The following is a 23,076-nucleotide window of genomic DNA, read 5'->3' on the forward strand; positions in this document are numbered from 1 at the left end:
CGTCACTTTATATTCCTCAACCCCACGGCCGTAACTAACGTAAGAAGGTAGAGGAAAAATGGCTACCTAGTGTTTGTTGTGCTAGCAAGCGAGGGATGTTTTATCACATTTTGAACATACACAGGGCTTTACCCCCATTTTTTTCGACAAAAGCTTGACATTTACCGTTCATTATGGAGGATTCTTGGGATTTTGAGTTTCTGTCCCGTATCGCTGACAGCTGCTTGTCATTTATGTCTGAATTCGTGGAGGACTGGCTGGCAAACGACCTGAGAGTGTCCATATTTAAAATCCTTCTCGGCTGGTTGATTTTAAGCCTCGTAGCGATTCACTTCGCCTGGAAGGTGTACGGGAACACAGTGAACGACATGTATTACAGACAGGGTGAGTATTTCCAGAACATTCGATGACAAAACGCGCTGGCTGGCTAATGGTTAGCTTACTTGCTATCTTATTGGTGACGTTCAAGGGAGTGGACAAAACGGAAGTACACCTGACACAACAGCTGGTTTAGGACGATGGTAGGTGTTTGCGCACCACCAAGTGTTTTCAAACAATATCATAATCTTATAACAGTTTTCTGTCATTTTTGCAGGGGTGCTGCCGCGGGAGAACCTTTCAAGACTCACGGAGATTGACCGCACAGTATTGTGGAACAAAAAAAATCCCAGGCACCGCGAATGCACCGTAGAAGGTGACATCATTCAAGCTTTACAAATCCAATGACTGGAAAACACTTGTAAATACACAATTTAATTTAAAATCATGTGTCTGTAGTCATTTAATGGAAGTGTCTCTTGAGTTTTCGACGTATTAAAATGCCCATAGTGGTCTGCGTCCATTAGAGTAAATTTGGACTCAAAAGACCTGGGTTGACCTCAATCAATCAATCAATCAATGTTAATTTATGTAGCCCTAAATCACAAGTGTCTCAAAGGGCTGCACAAGCCACAACGTCATCCTCGGTACAGAGCCCACATAAGGGCAAGGAAAACTCACCCCAGTGGGACGTCGATGTGAATGACTATGAGAAACCTTGGAGAGGACCGCATATGTGGGTAAACCGCCCAACACCCCCCCCCCCCCTCTCTCTAGGGGAGACCGAAAGCAATGGATGTCGAGTGGGTCTGACATAATATTGTGAAAGTCCAGTCCATAGTGGATCCAACACATCAGCGAAAGTCCAGTCCACAGTGGATCCAACACAACAGTGAGAGTCCAGTCCATAGTGGGGCCAGCAGGAGACCATCCGGAGCGGAGACGGGTCAGCAGCGCAGAGATGTCCCCAACCGACGCACAGGCGAGCGGTCCACCCCGGGTCCCGACTCTGGACAGCCAGCACTTCATCCATGGCCACGGGACCTGTGTAACTCCCCCTCCACAAGGGAGAGGGGGGCAGAGGAGAAAAGAAAAGAAACGGCAGATCAACTGGTCTAAAAAGGGGTTCTATTTAAAGGCTAGAGTATACAAATGAGTTTTAAGATGGGACTTAAATGCTTCTACTGAGGTAGCATCTCTAACTGTTACCGGGAGGGCATTCCATAGTACTGGAGCCCGAATAGAAAACGCTCTATAGCCCGCAGACTTTTTTTTGGCTCTGGGAATCACTAATAAGCGGGACTTCTTTGAACGCAGATTTCTTGCCGGGACATATGGTACAATACAATCAGCAAGATAGGCTGGAGCTAGACCGTGTAGTATTTTATACGTAAGTAGTAAAACCTTAAGGTCACATCTTAAGTGCACAGGAAGCCAGTGCAGGTGAGCCAGTATAGGCGTAATATGATCAAACCTGTGTTGCACAAGACGTCACGTCCTGTTGCTGTCGCCTCGGACTCGAGTGGGCAAACAAGCTATTCTTAGCATTTTTTAATTTATTTTTTTAATTGAACAACAAAAATACATTTATAATACACATGTACAGCTCTGGTAATGGGTACATTCGCACCCACTTGCACAAATGTACTTCAAAATGTAACAATCAAAATAAATGACTTTTTTTTTTTTTTACTAGGGCATGCATATATAATATGCATTAGTTTGACCATTTCAAATCAACGATAATAAAAAGGAGATGCTTGGAAATAGCATAAAAATTAGGGATGTCCGATAATGGCTTTTTTGCCGATATCCGATATTGTCCAACTCTTAATTACCGATACCGATATCAACCGATACCGATATATACAGTCGTGGAATTAACACATTATTATGCCTAATTTGGACAACCAGGTATGGTGAAGATAAGGTCCTTTTTAAAAATAATTATTAAATAAAATAAGATAAATTAAAAACATTTTCTTGAATAAAAAAGAAAGTAAAACAATACAAAAACAGTTACATAGAAACTAGTAATTAATGAAAATGAGTAAAATTAACTGTTAAAGGTTAGTACTATTAGTGGACCAGCAGCACGCACAATCATGTGTGCTTACGGACTGTATCCCTTGCAGACTGTATTGATATATAATGTAGGAACCAGAAATATTAATAACAGAAAGAAACAACCCTTTTGTGTGAATGAGTAGGAGAGGGAGGTTTTTTGGGTTGGTGCAGTAATTGTAAGTGTATCTTGTGTTTTTTATGTTGATTTAATCCATCCCATCCATTTTCTACCGCTTATTTCCTAAAAAACAACAAAAACGATACCGAAAAAAAAAAAAAAAGATACAGATAATTTCCGACATTACATTTATCGGCCGATAATATCGGCAGGCCAATATTATCGGACATGTCTAATAAAAATGCCCCAAAAACTTGGAAAAACGATTCATAGCGTTACTTTTTGGTGTAACCATCTGTTCAGGTATATTTCTTTTATATTTTGATAAATCATCATATTTATGTATTACTAAATGTAAATAGGTATTGATCAATCTTTAAGCTGCGTGTATTTGATTTCAGTTTGCTTTTGACATCTTATTTAGAATTGTAGTTGAAACTTTTACAACCTTGTGTTGCGCTCATGATGGCGTAACCAAACTAGATCTTATTTTGAATATTTATTCCCTTTTTTACATTTAGTATATTTAAATATTCATTTATAAACGTTGAATCCATTTCAAATATCAATACAATGCAACTGCCTTCATCTTATAGGGTAATGTTTAGTTACACCAAGTAATAAAGCCTCTAAAAACCTCCATCAATGTTTTATATACATACTGTAATTGTGTGTATATGTACTGTAGTAAAGGCACAATCATAATAAAGTTAAAGTACCAATGATTGTCACACACACACTAGATGTGGTGAAATTATTCTCTGCATTTGACTCATCACCCTTGATCACCCCCTGGGAGGTGAGGGGAGCAGTGAGCAGCAGCGGTGGCCGCGCCCGGGAATCATTTTTGGTGATTTAACCCCCAAATCCAACCCTTGATGCTGAGTGTCAAGCAGGGAGGTTATGGGTCCCATTTTTATAGTCTTTGGTATGACATACAGTATATAAGTTGGTGTATTACCTGATTCTGATTACTTGCATTGATTGGAATCAGACAGTAGGGCTGATAATGTCCACATTTTCAAATGGAGGAGAAAAAAAGTCTTCCTTTCTGTCCAATTCCACATGAAAGTGGTTGGTTTTTGGCATCTTATTTGTCCAGCTTCCATACTCCTTTTTATACACTTTACAAGGACTACATTGGCGGCAAACTCCGTAGCTTGCTAGCTTGTGCGCGGTAGCTTTCTGAGACTCTTATTTTTTGTTAGCGCAGGCAGGATGAAGCAGCGCTTTTATTGTGAAGACAGGAACTGTGGAGTTTTGACGGAGAGTGTTGAAATAAAAAGTGTTTCTCGCCTTCCTGTCGGTCATTGTTTCTTAATAATGAGCTCGCAGCAGCCAGCGTCATCTCAGAAGACCCTCGGTGCCATGAAAGTCAATAAAGTGACATCTTGATGAAGATTGATGATCCCTAATTTTTAGGTCTATTTTTTTAATGCCTGGTTAACAATCGACTGACACACCCTCCGCGATCGACCCGTAGCTTGCCATCGATGTAATGGGCACCCCTGGTCTACACCTTTAAAATATGCTCACATATACCTGTATATACCTTATATTTATATAGCGCTTTATTAATATCTAAGTTAGATTTTTAAACCAGTGTGGGTGGCACTGGGAGCAGGTGGGTAAAGTGTCTTGCCCAAGGACACAACGGCAGTGACTAGGATGGCAGAGGTGGGGATCGAACCTGGAACCCTCAAGTTGCTGGCACGGCCACTCTACCAACTGAGCTATACTGCCCCAAATCTGCATCTGCATAGCTGCTGCTAACTGAACAGGAGCCATAATAAATGTTCGTCCTTCAAGTAAAAAAAACAGAGTGTCTACTCTATAAAATATGTTGAAGACATTTTAGAATATTAAAATAATTTAGTCGTGACTTCACAATCATTGGCAACACTAAATTGGCCCTACACTGCAAAAACTGAAATCTAAGTAAGATTAAATATCTCAAATAAGGGTGATATTTGCTTATTTTCTGTCTGATAATATAATTCTTCTCACTAAGCAGATTTTATGTTAGAGTGTTTTACTTGTTTTAAGGGTTTTGGTCCTAAATGATCTCAGTAAGATATTACAGCTTGTTGCTGAGATGTTATGACCTATATTGATTTAAACATGCTTGAAACTAGAATATCAAGTGTTGCAAAGCTGTATCATCAACACTCACAAGTATAAAACTACTTTTTTAAAGTAATAATTTCTTACTTCAAGCATGAAATAAAAAAATCATGATGCCGAGCGCATATCAAGATAATGGCACTAGCATTTACTTAATTTATGAATATTTTTTAACATATTGAGCAAAAAGGTGTATTTTTTTTTCTACCAAGTGCACTTGTTATTAGTGAGAATATACTTATTTTAAGGTATTTTCGGGTTCATTGAGGTTAGCTCATTTTACTTGTTTTGGAAAGTCTTGACAAGCCAAATTTTCATGTTCTATTGGCAGATAATTTTGCTTAGTTCAAATAAAATACCCCTCATTTTTGGATATTTTTTTTCTTGTTTTTGAACACTGACTTTTTGCAGTGTAGTGTGTGAATGGTTGTCTATCTGTGATGAGGTGGCCACTTGTCCTGGGTTTACTCCGCCTTCTGCCCGAGTGCAGGTGCCTTCCGCGACCCCGAAAGGGACAAACGGTAGAAAATGGATGGATGGATGGATGGATGGATGGATGGACTCCACAATCACTGCCAAAAATATGAAAGTGAAAAAAGCATAACTCGTTTTCACTTGAATATTAAAAGTGTTTTGTTTCAGCACTGAATGATAAGTTATATAGTTCAACAGACGTTTTTGTGCGGTTAAATGAATGTCAGTGTGGAATAATCAGGACGTGCACGTCCATGACGTTGGTGCAGGTTAGCCCCGGTCGCAGTAAGTTGTGCCCCCCAGAGAGGCGTTCAAAAAAAGTGAAGGAATCGTTGTTGTGGAGGAAGTTGGAGATGTCCAGGCCTTGTCTCTCGGCCTCTTCATGCAACCCTCCATCAGTAACGGCCCCCGCCGCCTCAGTGGGTCCATCCTGACCGTCGGTTCCGCCGCTCAGGAAGACGGGACCCTGGAAACCTCTCAGCTCCAGCCCCACTCTCATTGCCAGCTCCTGGTTCCGACCTCCACGGCCTTTACCCGTCAGCTGCACGGTGGGCTCGCCCCCCGCCAACACGCATGTGGCGCCCCCCGCCTGTGAAGAAAGCCGCTCCAAGCTCTGCATGGTGCGGCGCAGGTCCTCGCTGTCCACGCCCACCTCGGGTCCTAGCTTCAGCACCTTGGCTAGGATCTCAGACGAAGGCTCCTGGTGGGGGCAGGCGAAGCGAGCCAAGAGGCCGTACAGATGGGACACCGACCGCACATCGCCACACACACACGGCGAAAGCACCACCGGATTAAAACCCAATTCCTGCGCACGATGGGCCGCACGCTGGAGGGCGACGCTGTTGGAGCCGATCACAGCGTTGAGGACACGCCCCGCCTCCTCCCCTTTAACTTCCTGTAGCGGAGGCAGTCTCCCCAGCACGTCCTTCACGGAGGCCGGTGCGGAGTCCAGCAGCTTGTAGCGCTGAAGAACAGCCAGCACGTCCTCGCGACACACCTGACCCCCCACTGTGGGGCCGCTCGCTATCAGGTCCAGTGGGTCGCCTATCACGTCAGACAGTATCAACCCGAGCACCTGTGAAAAGAGCATTTCGTTAAAACACAACAAATACCGTATTTTTCGGAGTATAAGTCGCTCCGGAGTATAAGTCGCACCGGCCGAAAATGCATAATAAAGAAAGAAAAAAACATATATAAGTCACACTGGAGTATAAGTCGCATTTTTGGGGGAAATTTATTTGATAAAACCCAACACCAAGAATAGACATTTGAAAGGCAATTTAAAATAAATAAAGAATCTCCCGCACGGCTGCAGGAGATCTGCAATCAGCGCACCTGCCTGTGATGAGCGAGCTGCCTTCAAAAGCCTGCACAACCTGCCATGCCTTGCCGGAATATAATCTTCTGTTGATGTCCCGTACGCGATCATCCTGCTCTATGCAAACCTTGCTTCGCTCTGTGTATTCCACCGTCGTGTTTGTATGGTGTCACGTTTTCCCTTGTCGTCCTTGCTGCAGTCTGCCTTTGTTGTACGTGTCGAGCTGTGCGTCTGGTCATTCCTCGTTTCTAACCCCTGATTCCCGGACTGCCTCTTGGATCTCGACCTCCCGCTTGGACACGGACCTTCTCTGCCTAGCCCTTTGGATTTGTCCGCTTCCTCACTCATCATTACGGTACCACACAGCAATTGATTCCTACACATTATCTTACACCATACACACTCTTGAATTTTGTCACACTCTATTTCCTTAGTTTAAGTATTTTTAATATTGTGTTTTATTATATATATATATATATATATATATATATATATATATATATATATATATATATATATATATATATATATAAAAAAATCATAGAGCAATATTGTCCCCTAGTGGTATTGTGCTGACACAACTCCCTCCTCCATCCATAACACATTTTCTGTTATTGGGTGCATTTCTACACTATATTTTACCTTTAGATTTATTCTCATCTACCAACCTCTTTTTGACACTTACATGTCCCTATCTAATGTACCACATCATTTTTGACACTTACATGTCCCTATCTAATGTACCACTTCATTTTTGACACTTGCATGTCCCTATGTAATTATGTACCACATTTTTTTTAGTAGATAACTTACTAATATTATCATCATTTGAAAATGTTATGTAAAATTATATAACATGCATGCAAATAACTATGAAAACTTTTCCCATTTGGCACACCCCCTCTGGTAATATACTTCCAGTGTTGTGACCTCTGTTTACATCCTTCATGTCAAAAATATACCTTTTAGCTGTCTACTAATAAATATCCTAGGACCTAGGTGTCAAAGTCAAGGCCCGCGGGCCACATGCGGCCCGGGAATGAGATATCTATGGCCCCCGGGATTATATTTAATTAGTATTAGAACTGGCCCGCCTGCTGCTGTTTTGCACGCACCAATACTCCATCAGTGTTGGCGCTAGGAATTTTCAAAATGGGATCCCAGGGGACCCCATTCAAGTCATAAAAATGGGGTCCCACAGTACATTTTTGGGGTCCCTCTTTTTTGTAAGCGTTTTGAAAACAAATGATAAATGTATGCATTATCCTGTTATATCTCACATTCTATATTGTGTTTTGGAAAAAGGTTGTCATGAACGTTACTTAATTCATTAAAAAAAAATAATACAAAAAACACACATTTTTATGCATATGTAAATGTATTCAGTTATAAACATTCATTCACTTCTTTCCTTCATGGATCTAAACTTTACCGCTGCCGGTATTTTTTTCTATATTTGTATTGTAATATTTTTGGAATGTGTGTGTTCTATTTTTGGCCAAAGTAAGACAAAGAAAACAATCCGAAGTTGTCTTTATTTTTTTGTTTTAATGCCACAATTTTAATAGTGTGTGCACAGATTTTCCTCCATGCGGACCCTGAGCTAAAATGAGTTTGACACCCCTGCCCTAGGACTACAACTGGTTTGGAACTAACAGTGTTCGGATTGTAATCATCTAAAAATGATTAGCAGCAAAGTGGACAGATGTCAACGTTGTGGCTCGGAGAAGCGAACGCAAGCGACAACAATACACAAAAACAGAAACAAAACATAAGTTGGTTTTGCATAATTTTCAGTCTCAGATTTTTATTTTTTTATCCAAAATAATTTTAAAAATCAAATTTTTAGGTTTTTTTTTCTTTAAAGTAAAAGTATATATCTCCATTTTTGAAATGTTCTGTTATGCATAAAACAAATATTTATTATTATTAAGTACATATTTCCATTTTTGGTGAGTTCTTTTTACCCAAAATGAAGAAAAAAAAACAATAAACAAAACAAATATAGTGTATCTAAAATAGATTGGAAGTATTTGTTTTCCTTTTTTCTTCCTTTTATATAAAAAAATCCTATATTAACAAAAATTAAAATCACAACCGTATATGTAATTATTTTATCAAAGAAAAGCAGACTAAGATTAAAAACAGTGTTTTATCCCCACACAATAGTTTTCTCCATTAAAAAATTAAAAAAATTTGTGTATCCAATAAAAAAAAACTTAAATAAAAATATCTGAGATCTCTAAATTAACCTTGAATAAAATCCCAAATAAAATAAAAATATTTTCATAAAAAGATGGAAATTGCAAAACAACTAAAATCAATTTCTAAACAAAGAAAAAAATAATAATTTTGCGTTACATGCTTTTGATTGGACATACCATAGGTTTTCAAGTACAGTAATATGTTAACAGGTGTACAAAAGTACATGGTAATGAGTATAAAATGTACCTGAGCAGGATGAGCACATCGTGCAAGTCCTCCGCCTTTTAAGGTGGAAAGGGCACGTCGCACCGTGTTCAGCTCTTGAATGGTGGCGCCGGCGGCCGCCAGTTTGCGAGTGACGTCCAACTTCTCCTGCAGCGTTATTGGAGGGATGGGTGCAGGTAACAGTGCAGAACCTCCACCTGGGCAGTTTCATCCATTGTGAGTACATCTGTTGTGTACACCTAAGAAATTAAAGACGTGTACCTGAGATAAGAACGAGCAGCAGGTCTTTGTCTGTGAGTTCACTCGCCAACTTGGTGATGCACTCGGACGCCTTCATGGAGTCAGAGTCAGGCAGGTTGTGTTGAGCGCCCTCCATGACTCTGATGCGACTACTTCCTGTTACCAGCAGGTGACTGCCGGGACAACAAGACTCTTTATTGCCTCTACACTCCTGTCAAGCCTTCACACTTGTATTCTTTAAAAATATCTGTTACCCTTCAAACAACACAGCCATTTCTTTAAATTATATCATTTATTCTAATACAAAAAAACAACAACTGCAAACTATATTCTTCTAAAAGTACTGCTTTTAAAAATAATTCAATTAATATAAATAAAACACACTTTTTTTTGTATAACCATACAATTTTATTTTTGTCAAATTACGACTTGATTTTGGCAAATTAAAAAAAAAAATTGTGTTCAGTAATATTAAGTTTTTTTCTTAGAATTTAATGACTAGATATTTGTAAAATTCCAACATTTTTCCTCAATGTTATGATTTAATTTTTCATAATCTGATGACTTTTTTCGCTTGTAGTTGTAACTTTTTTTTTAAATAAAATAATTTCCCCCCTCATAATCCTACGATTGTATTCTTCTGAAATTATGACGTTTTATTGTAATATTTCCATTTTCTTCTTGTAAAAGTAATTTCCTTGTATAATTGACTTAATAATATTCTAAAAAAAATTGTGACTTTTTTTTACAAGTTTATTCTTCTGAAATTCCAACTTTTTTGTATTATATTACGTCTTTACTCATTAAAAAAAAGATACCTTTTCCTCACAATATCCCAACGTTATTCTTTCAAAACAGCATCTAATAACACCATGTTATATTTGTAGAATTTAAACCTTTTCATCATAAAATTTGGACTATTTTTTCATAATCTTATGACTTTCTCATAAATGTGACAATTTTGTCCTGTCATGAAATTATCGACTTTATTCTTGTGAAGTTTTTCCTCATAATCTTACGACTTTATTCTAGTGGTATTACAACTTTAATTTCCGTGATTTTACAAATGTTTTACTCATTATCTTACAACTTTATCGTGATTATACAACTTTTTCCTCAAAATTTTACAACTTTATTTTCGTGATCTAATGACTTTTTTCCTCATAATTGTATGACTATGTTCATGAATTTACAACTTTTTCCCTTATTATCTTACGATTTACGTTTCAGGATTTTAGGAGTTTTTTCTTCATAATCTTATGATTTTATTCTGCCAAAGCTAAGACTTTCTATTGTAATCGACTTTCTTCTCGTTAATTTACACCTTTCTTCCCACAATTTGCTTGTAATATTCCAACTTTATTCCTGTGAAAATCAATATTTCTTACTTGTAATATAATTTAATTTTCCTTAAATAGTGCCCTTTTTTCCTTACGATGTTAGGGACTTACAGTTGAATTATGACATTGTGATAATATTCCAACTTTATTCTTGTAATAATCCACATTTCTGTTTTTTAATTGGACTTAAAGGCCTACTGAAATGAATTTTTTTTATTTAAACGGGGATAGCAGATCTATTCTATGTGTCATACTTGATCATTTCGCGATATTGCCATATTTTTGCTGAAAGGATTTAGTATAGAACAACGACGATAAAGATTGCAACTTTTGGTATCTGATAAAAAAAAGGCTTGCACCTACCGGAAGTAGCGTGACGTAGTCAGTTGAACATATACGCAAAGTTCCCTATTGTTTACAATGATGGCCGCATGAAGTGAGAGAGATTCGGACCGAGAAAGCGACAATTTCCCCATTAATTTGAGCGAGGATGAAAGATTTGTGGATGAGTAAAGTGCAAGTGAAGGACTAGTGGGGAGTTGAAGCTATTCAGATAGGGAAGATGCTGTGAGAGCCGGGGGTGACCTGATATTCAGCTGGGAATGACTACAACAGTAAATAAACACAAGACATATATATACTCTATTAGCCACAACACAACCAGGCTTATATTTAATATGCCACAAATTAATCCTGCATAAAAACACCTGCGTGTTTGTTATGCTAGCTCCTAGCTCCTCTGCTAGCTCCTAGCTCCATAGAACACGCCAATACAATTCAAACACCTGATCAACACACACAATCACTCAGCCCAAAAGACCGTTCACCTAACCCAAGGTTCATAAAGCTTATATATTTTTAAAAAGTTACGTACGTGACGCGCACATACGGTCAAGTTATCGAATGTTTAGCAGCCAAGGCTGCATACTCACGGTACCTGATATTCAGCTGGGAATGACTACAACAGTAAATAAACACAAGACATATATATACTCTATTAGCCACAACACAACCAGGCTTATATTTAATATGCCACAAATTAATCCTGCATAATAACACCTGCGTGTTTGTTATGCTAGCTCCTAGCTCCTCTGCTAGCTCCTAGCTCCATAGAACACGCCAATACAATTCAAACACCTGATCAACACACACAATCACTCAGCCCAAAAGACCGTTCACCTAACCCAAGGTTCATAAAGCTTATATATTTTTAAAAAGTTACGTACGTGACGCGCACTTACGGTACGGTACGTGTTATGCTAGCTCCTAGCTCCTCTGCTAGCTCCTAGCTCCATAGAACACGCCAATACAATTCAAACACATGATCAACACACACAATCACTCAGCCCAAAAGACCGTTCACCTAACCCAAGGTTCATAAAGCTTATATATTTTAAAAAAGTTACGTACATACGCAAAAAAAAGCCAAAGCTGCATACTCACAGTAGCACGTCTGCGTCTTTGTCATCCAAATCAAAGTAATCCTGGTAAGAGTCTGTGTTGTCCCAGTTCTCTACAGGCGTCTGTGTATCCAAATCAAAAGTCCTCCTGGTTAGAGTCTCTGTTATCCGAGTTCTTCCATCTTGACTGCATCTTTCGGGAATGTAAACAAAGAAGCGCCGGCTGTGTACTGTTGTGGCTGACTACGTTCGAAAAATACGTCCATTTCGCACCGACAACTTTCTTCTTTGCTTGCTTGGCTTCCTTCTCCATAATGCAATGAACATGATTGAAACAGATTCACGAACACAGATGTCCAGAATACTGTGGAATTATGAAATGAAAACAGAGCTTTTTCATATCGGCTTCAATGTGGAAGGCATACCCGTGTTCGCCGGGCTACGTCACACGCATACGTCATCCTCAGAGGCGTTTCGAACCGGAAGTTTAGCGGCAAATTTAAAATGTCACTTTATAAGTTAACCCGGCCGTATTGGCATGTGTTATAATGTTAAGATTTCATCATTGATATATAAACTATCAGACTGCGTGGTCGGTAGTAGTGGCTTTCAGTAGGCCTTTAATTCTCATAAAAATGTGAATATTTTTCCTCATGATCTTGCAACTTCAATTTTAAAAACTTTATTGAAGACTTTTTTGTACATATTACAGCTTTGCTACTGTAAAAAAAAAAGTTCCTTCTAATATCCTAACGTGATTTTTTTTTCCGATTGCCAGCAAATGGAAACTTCTTTTAAGCAAAATTTTGAGTACATTTTTCCATAATTTTTCAACTTTATTCTTGTAATAATACGACTTCTTTGTAATGTTATAAATGTATTCTTGTTGACTTTTTTTCTTGCAAATGTTTGACTTTATTCTCTTACAATGACTCTCCCCCCCCCCCGTGATATTGCAATTTTATTCTGATAAAACGATGACTGATAATATTTTGTTTTCGGATCCTTTTTATCATAAAATTTGGACTATAATGTTTCATAATTCTAAGTCTTTTTTAATAAATGTGACAATGTTGTCTTTTCATAAAATTATCGACTTTATTTTTGTGAAGTTATGACTTATTCCTCATAATCTTACGTTATCCTAGTGGTATTACAACTTTAGTTTCCGTGATATTACAAATGTTTTACTCATCTTACAACTTTATCATGATTATACAACTTTTTCCTCTTAATCTTACAACTTTATTTTCGTGATCCAACGACTTTTTTCGTCATAATTTTATGGCTTTTTTTGGGGTGATTTTACAACATTTTCCCTTATTGTCTTACGATTTAAGTTTCTGGATTTTATGAGTTCTTTCTTCATAATCTTATGATTTTATTCTTCTAAAGCTAAGACTTTCTATTATAATCGACTTTCTTCTCAATCTACACTAGGGCTGGGAATCTTTGGGTGTCCCACGATTCGATTCAAAATCGATTCTCGGGGTCACGATTCGATTCAAAATCGATTTTTTTTTTTCAATTCAAAACGATTCTCGATTCAAAAACGATTTTTTTTTTTTTTTTTTTGGGAAAACAATGCACAACAATACCATAATAATGCAATACAATTTAATTTTGGAGTTCTGAACTTGTAATTTCTTGCAGTGTTTATTAAGTGGTAATATGTCACATTTGTCCCAATTAACTTTATACCCTGATAAACAGCCATATTCAGTGATGACATTATTGATATAAAGAAGACAGGAGTTAACATGTGACAGGTAAAAAAATTATGTCGTCACAATACATCGATAGCTTATTATACTGAGAGCCAATATTTATACCATGAATATTATTTTCACTTCTTATTTTTGCAGCTAAGGGTTCAATAACCAAATTAAATAATAATCCAGATGCAGGACATCCCTGTTTTACTCCTCTTTTTAACAAAAAAGGTTCTGAAATATGATTATTGGTTTTGACTGATGCCATGGGCCTTGTATAAAGCATCTTAATCCATTGTATAAAATTATCTCCAAATCCAAATTTACGTAATGTGCAAAACATAAATGAGCAGTTTATGCGGTGGAATGCCTTCTCCGCATCAACAGTACATACTGCTGTGGGATAAGGGAGACTTCTAGCATAGTAAATAACATTCAACAATTTACTTGTATTGTCTGAAGATTGTCGACCTTCCATGAAGCCAGTTTGGTCAGTATGAATTAATTTTCCTATTACATTTGATAATCGTGTGGGTAAGATTTTTGCCAAGATTCAAAAGGATTGTCTATTCATTCAATACATAGATTTCAGCAGGATCTACCCCAGTCTGCTGACATGCAAGCAGAGTAGTAGATTTTTGTAAAAAGCTTTTATAATTGTAAAGGACCATGTTTTATCAACTGTTTGCAATGATGTACATTTGTTTTAACTATTAAATAAATGACTTATTTTATCTTTGTGAAAATATTGGACACAGTGTGTTGTCAAGTTTATGAGATGCGATGCAAGTGTAAGCCACTCTGACACTATTGTTCTTTTTTATTTTAATGTCTAATGATAATGTCAATGAGGGATTGCATTGTTATGGTATTGCTATGTATTGTTTTGTTGGATTGATTAATTAAAAAAAAAAAATAATAATAATAATTTAAAAAAAAAAAAAATCGATTTTTTAAAAATGAGAATCGATTCTGAATCGCACAACGTCAGAATCGCGATTCGAATTCGAATCGATTTTTTCCCCCACCACTAATCTACACCTTTCTTTCCACCATTTGCTTGTAATATTCCAAATTTATTCCTGTGAAAATCAAGATTTCTTTCTTGTAATATGATTTCCATCCATCCATCCATCTTCTTCCGCTTATCCGGGTTGGGTCGCGGGGGCAGCAGCCTAAGCAATATGATTTCATTTTCCTTAAATAGTGCCCTATTTTCCTTACTGTGTTAGGGATTTACAGTTGAATTATGACACTCTGATAATATTCCAACTTTATTCTTGTAATAATCCACATTTCTGTCTTTTAATTGGACTTAAATTCTCATTAAAATTTGAAAATTTTTCCTCATGATCTTGCAACTTAATTTTTAAAAACTTTATTGAAGACTTTTTTGTAAATATTACAGCTTTGCTTCCGTAAAAAAAAAGTTCCTTCTAATATCCTAACGTAATTTTTTTTTTAAAACTATTACCAGTAAATGGAAACTTCTTTTAAGCAATATTTTGAGTACATTTTGCCATAATTTTTCAACTTTATTCTTGTAATAATACGACTTCTTTGTTATGTTATAAAAGTATCCTTGTTGAATGACTTTTTTTCTTGCAAATGTTTGACTTTATTCTCTAACAATGACTCTTTTTTTCCCCCCATAATATTGCAATTTTATTCTGATAAAACGATGACTGGTAATATTTTGTTTTCGGAACCTTTTTATCATAAAACTTGGACTATATTTTTTCATAATTCTATGTCTTTTTTAATAAATGTGACAATTTTGTCTTCTAATAAAATTATCGACTTTATTTTTGTGAAGTTATGACTTTTTCCTCATAATCTTACGACGTTATCCTAGTGGTATTACACCTTTAGTTTCCGTGATTTTACACATTTTTTTACTCATCTTACAACTTTATTTATCATGATTATACAACTTTTTCCTCATAATCTTACAACTTTATTTTCGTGATCTAGCGACTTTTTTCCTCATAATTTTACGACTTTATTTTCGTGACTTTACAACTTTTTCACTTATTATTTTATGATTTAAGTTTCAAGATTTTATGATTTTTTTCTTCATAATCTTACGATTATTCTTCTAAAGCTAAGACTTTCTATTATAATCGCCTTTCTTCTCGCTCATTTACGCCTTTCTTCCCACAATTTGCTTGTAGTATTCCAACTTTATTCCTATGAAAATCAAGATTTCTTTCTTGTAATATAATTTCATTTTCCTTCAATAGTGCCCTTTTTTTCCTTACGATGTTAGGGATTTACAGTTGAATTATGACATTCTGATAATATTCCAACTTTATTCTTGTAATAATCCACATTTCTGTCTTAATAGGATTTTACTCTCATAAAAATGGGACTATTTTTCCTCATGATCTTGCAACTTTATTTTTCTAAACTTTATTAAATACTTTTTTGTAAATATTACAGCTTTGCTTCTGTAAAAAAATATTTTTCTCCTGATAATATCCGAACGTGATTTTTTTCAAAACGACCTATATAGCCCAATATTACCAGCAAATTAGCAGCAAATTTAAACTTCTTTTAAGTAAAATTTTTAGTACATTTTTCCATAATTTTTTCACTTTATTCTTGTAATATTACGACATCTTTGTTATGTTATAAATGTATTCTTGTTGAATGACTTTTTTTCTTGTAAATGTTTGACTTTATCTCTCACAATGACTCTTCCCCCCCAACCCCGTAATACTGCAATTTTATTCTCATAAAACAATGACTGGTAATATTTTGTTTTCTGAAGTTTTTGCTTACTTTTTACCGTGTTGCCTTAAGGTCTGCTGAATGCCGTGTGGCACGCTGATGACTCCGCCCACGAGGTGATCTTCCACGATCCTCTCCGTCTCGGCGGCCATGCCCAGCACGGCTTTGCCAAAGCCCACCATGTGCACGTTGTTTTGGAGGGGGAATTCGTGTCCTCCGACGAAGACTGAGTCGTTTTTACGCTGCAAGCCTGACGGACCACAACGTCCGGCTGCACGGACTCCACCGCCGCGACGAACACCTGGCGTGCTCCATAGTCCAGTGACATGTTCCTGTTCCCAAGCAGAGTCACAAATGGTTGGGGCCGGAACAGAGAAAGAAGACGTGCCATTGTTGCCTTAATGGAATTGCCTGGGAAGGAAATAACAGTTTTTGCTGCAGTTTTTGTACTAATGTTAATGTCAGTGAACTAAAAGTGTTGCACATTGACAACCCTGCAGAAAACAATCACACAAAACCCCTATGAGCCTAAATAAGAACATCGTCAAAGTGAAATAACTAAAGAAATAGTCTTTCTGAAGCGTCCTACCTGTGAAAGATGCAATTAGGATTCAAAAACAATGGCCGCCTGCTCTTTGTGCCACCTTAGCAGCCTTTCCAAAGTCTGCCAAAGACAAAAAAGTCGTGTACTTTGTGTGTAATGATTGACTTGGACTTACCACATCGCCAGCGTCGCACTGACCCTCCCCTTCCTTTCATTCGTCCCATTGTCTCGCTGCTGCACGACACAAAAAGAAGACACAAAGTTGTCGGTTTGTCTGTGATGAGACTCAAGCAGGATGTGAAAGTAAAACTTAAATGATGATGTTTATTATACATCATGTGTGGCTTAGCAAAAAGAGGCGTTTTTCCTAAATCCACTTCAGTGCTTCTCAAGTAGTGCATCCAGAAAGTATTCACAGCGCTTCACATTTTCCACATTTTGTTATTATTCCAAAATGGAATACATTCATTTTTGTCCTCAAAATTCTATACACAACACCCCGTAATGACAAAGTATAGAGGTTAATTTGTGTCTTTATGAAAAATGCTTTTTTTTTTTGTACACTGAATTTGTGAACAGATTTATTTTTTTTACATCAAATTATGCTGACGCCTGGTTCCCACCAACGGCGCTTGCCGCGCTTTAAAGCGGCGAGCAAAGCGCCGTAATTTTTGTCAATTTTTCCACGAATATCCCGATCTCCGAAGTAATGTTATGCTTTGATACACTCTGATACGAATTAGTTGCCGCTTTGTTCCCGTTCCTCACGATTTGATGCCGCTTTGATACGCTTTAAATCACGCTTTGATACGTTTTATTACGCTTTATTGAACTTTATTACGCTTTGATGCGATCCTGACGCTTTAAATCAGGCTCTGACACGATTATCAAGCTATGTTGTGCATTGTTACAACAAAAAAAAGAAAAAAATGTGAAAAACTCAGTATACTACGTTTTCCCCACATTTTTTTAGATTTATCTATTTATTTGATTTCTCTTTTTGTTTTATTATATACAGGATAAAACACATAATGTAATAAAAAAGAGAAATATGATATACAAATAAGTTAAAAAAAAGTGAAAAACTCAGTATACTGTTTTCCACACATTTTTTATATTCATTTATTTTTTTCAATTTCTCTTTTTTTTCGTTATATTATGTTTATTATTTATTATGTTTTATATCTTCATTTCTTTTATTTCTTTGTCATCTTAATAAATATCTATCTTTCATTTCTTATGCTAGTTGACAATAATAAAAGGCATTTCTTTTATTTTTTATATTCATTTATTTTTTCAATTTCTCTTTTTTTCGTTATATTATGTTTTATATCTTCATTTCTTTTATTTTTTGTCATCTTAATAAATATCTATCTTTCATTTCTTATGCTAGTTGACAATAATAAAAGGCATTTCTTTTATTTTTTATATTCATTTATTTTTTCAATTTCTCTTTTTTTTCCGTTATATTATTTTTTATATCTTCATTTCTTTTATTTCTTTGTCATCTTAATAAATATCTATCTTTCATTTCTTATGCTAGTTGACAATAATAAAAGGCATTTCTTTTAAACGTAACATATTCTCTTTATTATTAACATTTTCATACAGAAAAATTATAGACAGTAATGTCAAACTGCAACATCAAACAGCAGAAGTACAGAAACAATGATCATCGTATAAAAAAGGCAATGATGCAAAAGAGAATGGATTTGTAATCCTGTGTTGGTTTTACATAAAGTTTCAATGTCACTAGTCAATATCACAGTCACTTCCTATTGCGCTTTGAACCAAGATCTGTTAAGCTTTCCTACGCTTTGAGTCAAGCTTTGCTGAGCTTTGTCAGGCTTTATCACGCTTTGATACGCTCTCGGCAGCTTTATTCCATTCTTGACAGAGCGCAGAATTTTTTTAAACCGTTTAAAAATTTTTGGCGAACTTGCCGCATGTCCCGCTTCACTACAAGCTTTCCCACGATCCATTAGGACCCTCACGCTTTAATCAGGCTTTGTTACGCTTTAACGCCGCTTTGCATGCCGCTTTAAAGCGCCGTTGGTGTGAACCTAGCATGACAGTTTCATTGAAAATAAGTTTGTGAGCAAAAATGTGCTTAAAATTCGGTATATAATTATGTATGTTTTTGATTGGCATAATACAACATAATAAAGATTGCAATGAGGCCCGCTTGATGCTTCCAAACTATATAAATTATTTCAATGGTTAGATTCTGCATTTTCGAGTGACACACAGGTTACTACGGTAACCATAGGAAGTCATCACAGCAGCTCCATGCAGACCAAGCAGGAAACAGAGTGGGCGGGGTTTCTTTACACCGCAACAAGCCTGAGACTGGAGTGTCAGACAGAGGCAGATTTCTCCAACAAAGTTCTGCAGAAAAGTGATATATCATCGAATAAGTGGATGTTTTTTACCCTTTGCGTTTTTTTCGCCGTGTTTGTTGCATCATTGTTGCTCGTGTTCAATGATAAAATATGTCGATCAAAGAGGTGGTCTGCAGTAGAAGAGCAAAGTTCAAATATTCTCAATATTCAGTGTTTTATCGTTCCTCGTAGGGTTGTGCGGTATACCGGTACTACTATAGTGTGGCTGTTTCAAGATGCACAATAAGGAGGCACTTGAAGAAAAATGGGCTGCATGGTCGAGTCGCCTGAAGAAAGCCATTTCTGCACAAATGTCAGAAAGTATCCCGCTTACATTACGCCAAACAGCACAGAGACAAGCCTCAAAACTTCTGGAACAAAGTAATTTGGAGTGATGGCTTTCTTCTGGTGACTCGACCATGCAGCCCATTTTTCTTCAAGTGCCTCCATATTGTGCATCTTGAAACAGCCACACCACAATTTTTCAGAGAGTCCTGTATTTCAGCTGAAGTTATTTGTGGATTTTTCTTTGCATCTCGAACAATTTTCCTGGCAGTTGTGGCTGAAATCTTTGTTGGTCTACCTGAATCCCTCATTTTCCACTTATTTAATCAGCGTTTGAACACTGCTGATTGGCATTCTCAATTCCTTGGATATCTTTTTATACCCCTTTCCTGTTTTATGCAGTTCAATTACCTTTTCTCGCAGATCCTTTGACAATTCTTTTGCCTTCCCCATGACTCAGAATCCAGAAACATGTGTGCAGCACTGGATGAAAGATGCAATGGTCTGTCAAAAGCCCAGAAACTCACTGATCTTTTATACACACACATTAATTACAAACAAACATGTCACAGGTGAGGATTGGAACCTTAAATAGCCATTCAAACCTGTTTGTGTCAACTTTTGTGCATGTTATCAGATCAAAGTCACTGGGGTATGTAAACTTTTGATCAGGGTCATTTGGATACTTTCTTTTGTCATTTTGATTTAAAAAGAGTAAACACAGTTGTTTGCCAATAAATAGCTTCACACAACCATTAAGCATGAGTGGAAGAAAGGTTTTTGTGTTATCATTCATATTCTCTGAAGAATGGCCAAGAAAACATAAATTCTCCCAGGGTATGTAAACTTATGAGCACGACTGTATATAATTATTATTAGTTTTTATACATAATTATAATTAAGGAAAAAAGGCAACATTTTACAAAAATATTTCTAAATGTTTTCTCATCCTATGTTTGTCTTGAACACATAACTGTACCACTACTGCTGTGAAATTATATATTATATCATATTATATAATAATTATTAGTTTTATACATAATTATAATTAAGGAATAAAGGCAACATTTTACACAAATATTTCTAAATGTTTTCTCATCCTATAATGTTTATCTTGAACACATAAGTGTACTACTGTGAAATGATATATTATATTATATTATATAATTATTATTAGTTTTTATACATAGTTATAAATACGGAAAAAAGGCAACATTTACAAAAATATTTACAAATGTTTTCTCACCCTATAATGTTTGTCTTGAACACATAACTGTACCACTACTACTGGGAAATTATATATTTTTAATATATAATTATTATTAGTTTTTATACATAATTATAATTAAAGAAAAAAGGCAACATTTTACAAAAATATTACTAAATGTTTTCTCATCCTATAATTTTTGTCTTGAACACATAACTGTACCACTACTGCTGGGAATTTATATACTATATCATATTATATTATACAATTATTATTAGTTTGTATACGTAATTAAAATTAAGGAAAAAAATGCAACATTTTACAAAAATATTTCTAAATGTTTTCTCGTTCTATAATGTTTGTCTTGAACACATAACTGTACCACTACTACTGGGAAATTATACATTTTTCATATATAATTATTATTAGTTTTTATACATAATTACAATTAAGGAAAAAAGGCAACATTTTACAAAATATTTCTAAATGTTTTTTCATCCTATAATGTTTGTCTTGAACACACAACTGTACCACTACTACTGTGAAATTATATATTTTTCATTTATAATGATTATAATTAAGTAAAAAAGGCAACATTTTACAAAAATATTTCTAAATGTTTTCTCATCCTATAATGTTTGTCTTGAACACATAACTGTACCACTACTACTCTGAAATGATATATATAATTATTATTAGTTTTATAATTACAGAAAAAATGAAGGCAACATTTTACAAAAATATTTCTAAATGTTTTCTCATCCTGTTTGTCTTGAACACATAACTGTACCACTACTACTGTGACATTATATATTATATTATATAATTATAATTCGTTTTTATACATAATTATAATTAAGGAAAAAAGGCAACATTTTACCAAAATATTTACAAATGTTTTCTCATCCTATGTTTATCTTGAACACATAACTGCACCACTACTACTGTGAAATTATATATTATATTATATAATTATTATTAGTTTTTATACATAATTATAATTAAGGAAAAAAGGCATCATTTTACAAAAATATTTCTAAATGTTTTCTCATCTTATGTTTGTCTTGAACACATAACTGTACTACTGTGAAATTATATATTATATTATATAATTATTAGTTTTTATACATAATTATAAATAAGGAAAAAGGCAACATTTACAAAAATATTTATCAATGTTTTCTCGTCCTATAATGTTTGTCTTGAACACATAACTGTACCTTACTACTGTGAAATTATATATTTTTTTTATATATAATTATTATTATTAACATTTTAAGATTGTATGGCAAAATGTAATTTAAGGTATATTAATAGATTAGGTGTTTTTTTTCCACCTCGGAAATATTTTTTTGTTTTTTTAGCATAACATTTTATTTTGGAATATTTGTTTTATTTTGGCAGGATTTCTCAGTTTGTCATTCGCGCTGTACCGTCGCCGTGATTTGTAACGTACGAGCCGTTTGGCTTTATTTGAGCAAACGACAAACATATTTACACGTACGTCAGACAACATACTGGTTGCTTTCTATTCCACGTTGGGAGGCTTACGTGACATGTATGTATGGCTAAGAAGCTGAACAGAAACACAAAATAACACCAAAATAAGAAGCAGCCATGTTTGCCCTACTTTTACTTACCGCCTCACGTTGTGATGCGTTAGAGTACAAATAGAAAGTTGTACATCGTCGATGTACTGAAGCCTACTCTCGACGTTATTTCGTAAAATATACAAGAACTATGAACAAAAAGTACAATTCTTACTTGCACAGGGCTCTAAATTACAACCAACGCAGTTGTGGTGGTAATATGACATGTTTTTGTTTCCTTTCAGCGCAATCCTTTAATCGTCCCAGTATTCTTGACTGCAACATTCTGCTTGCTCCCCCGTCTGCTATATTTCGTTTATTGTGGATTTTCAAAAGAGCATAGAAGCGCATTACTGCCATCTGCTGTCGGTGGCGTGACATTACATCGCGGTGTGGTCCTTCTGACTGTATGTGCCCCCTTTTCACTAGTATTAAATCAATTTTTGTTGTAATTTTACACAATTACAACGACAAGTAAGTATTTTTGAAACAAAACATTTAAAAAAAAAGGTAATATTTTCTTGCAAAAAAAGTTGGAATCTTAGGAGTAAGGTAAAATTTTTTTAATTTATAATTTTACGAGAATAAAGCCCTTTTTTGGGCAATAATTTTGGGAGAATAATTTGAATTCTCCAGAAACAGTTTTGAAATATTGTAAGTGTTTTGGGGGGAAATAAGTCTTAGATTTACAACAATATATTTACATTTTTCAAGACAAATAGCTAATTAAGCTATGTTCTTCTAAAATAAAAATAAAAAGTCTGGACATAGGGTGAAGTAGAATAGTTTTCAATAA

The 23,076-nt window shown here is 35.6% G+C and overlaps 2 protein-coding genes across 3 annotated transcripts; one reads left to right on the plus strand and one right to left on the minus strand.

The window, feature by feature from the left end:
• On the plus strand, positions 1–763 carry tcta (T cell leukemia translocation altered). Of its 2 annotated transcripts, none has more exons than XM_062037451.1 (3): positions 1–384; positions 470–521; positions 577–763. In XM_062037451.1, the coding sequence occupies exons 1-3, from the start codon at positions 174–176 to the stop codon at positions 689–691; spliced, it is 378 nt and encodes a 125-aa protein (XP_061893435.1). In that variant the 5' UTR covers positions 1–173; the 3' UTR covers positions 692–763. The 2 variants fall into 2 exon arrangements, with proteins under 2 accessions (XP_061893435.1, XP_061893436.1); XM_062037452.1 differs by having other exon boundaries at positions 596–763.
• Positions 764–1,868: 1,105 nt separating this feature from the next.
• Positions 1,869–22,581, minus strand: glyctk (glycerate kinase). Its single transcript, XM_062037453.1, is given in 8 exon segments — positions 1,869–6,176; positions 8,871–9,046; positions 9,111–9,262; positions 16,326–16,530; positions 16,533–16,685; positions 16,864–17,052; positions 19,896–19,967; positions 22,332–22,581. Coding segments are annotated over 5 exon segments (1,518 nt in total). The 5' UTR covers positions 16,666–16,685; positions 16,864–17,052; positions 19,896–19,967; positions 22,332–22,581; the 3' UTR covers positions 1,869–5,324.
• Between the last annotated feature and the right edge of the window lie 495 nt (positions 22,582–23,076).

The sequence above is a fragment of the Entelurus aequoreus genome, linkage group LG26 (assembly GCF_033978785.1).
Source record: "Entelurus aequoreus isolate RoL-2023_Sb linkage group LG26, RoL_Eaeq_v1.1, whole genome shotgun sequence".
In the NCBI taxonomy this organism is placed as follows: Eukaryota; Metazoa; Chordata; class Actinopteri; order Syngnathiformes; family Syngnathidae; genus Entelurus; species Entelurus aequoreus.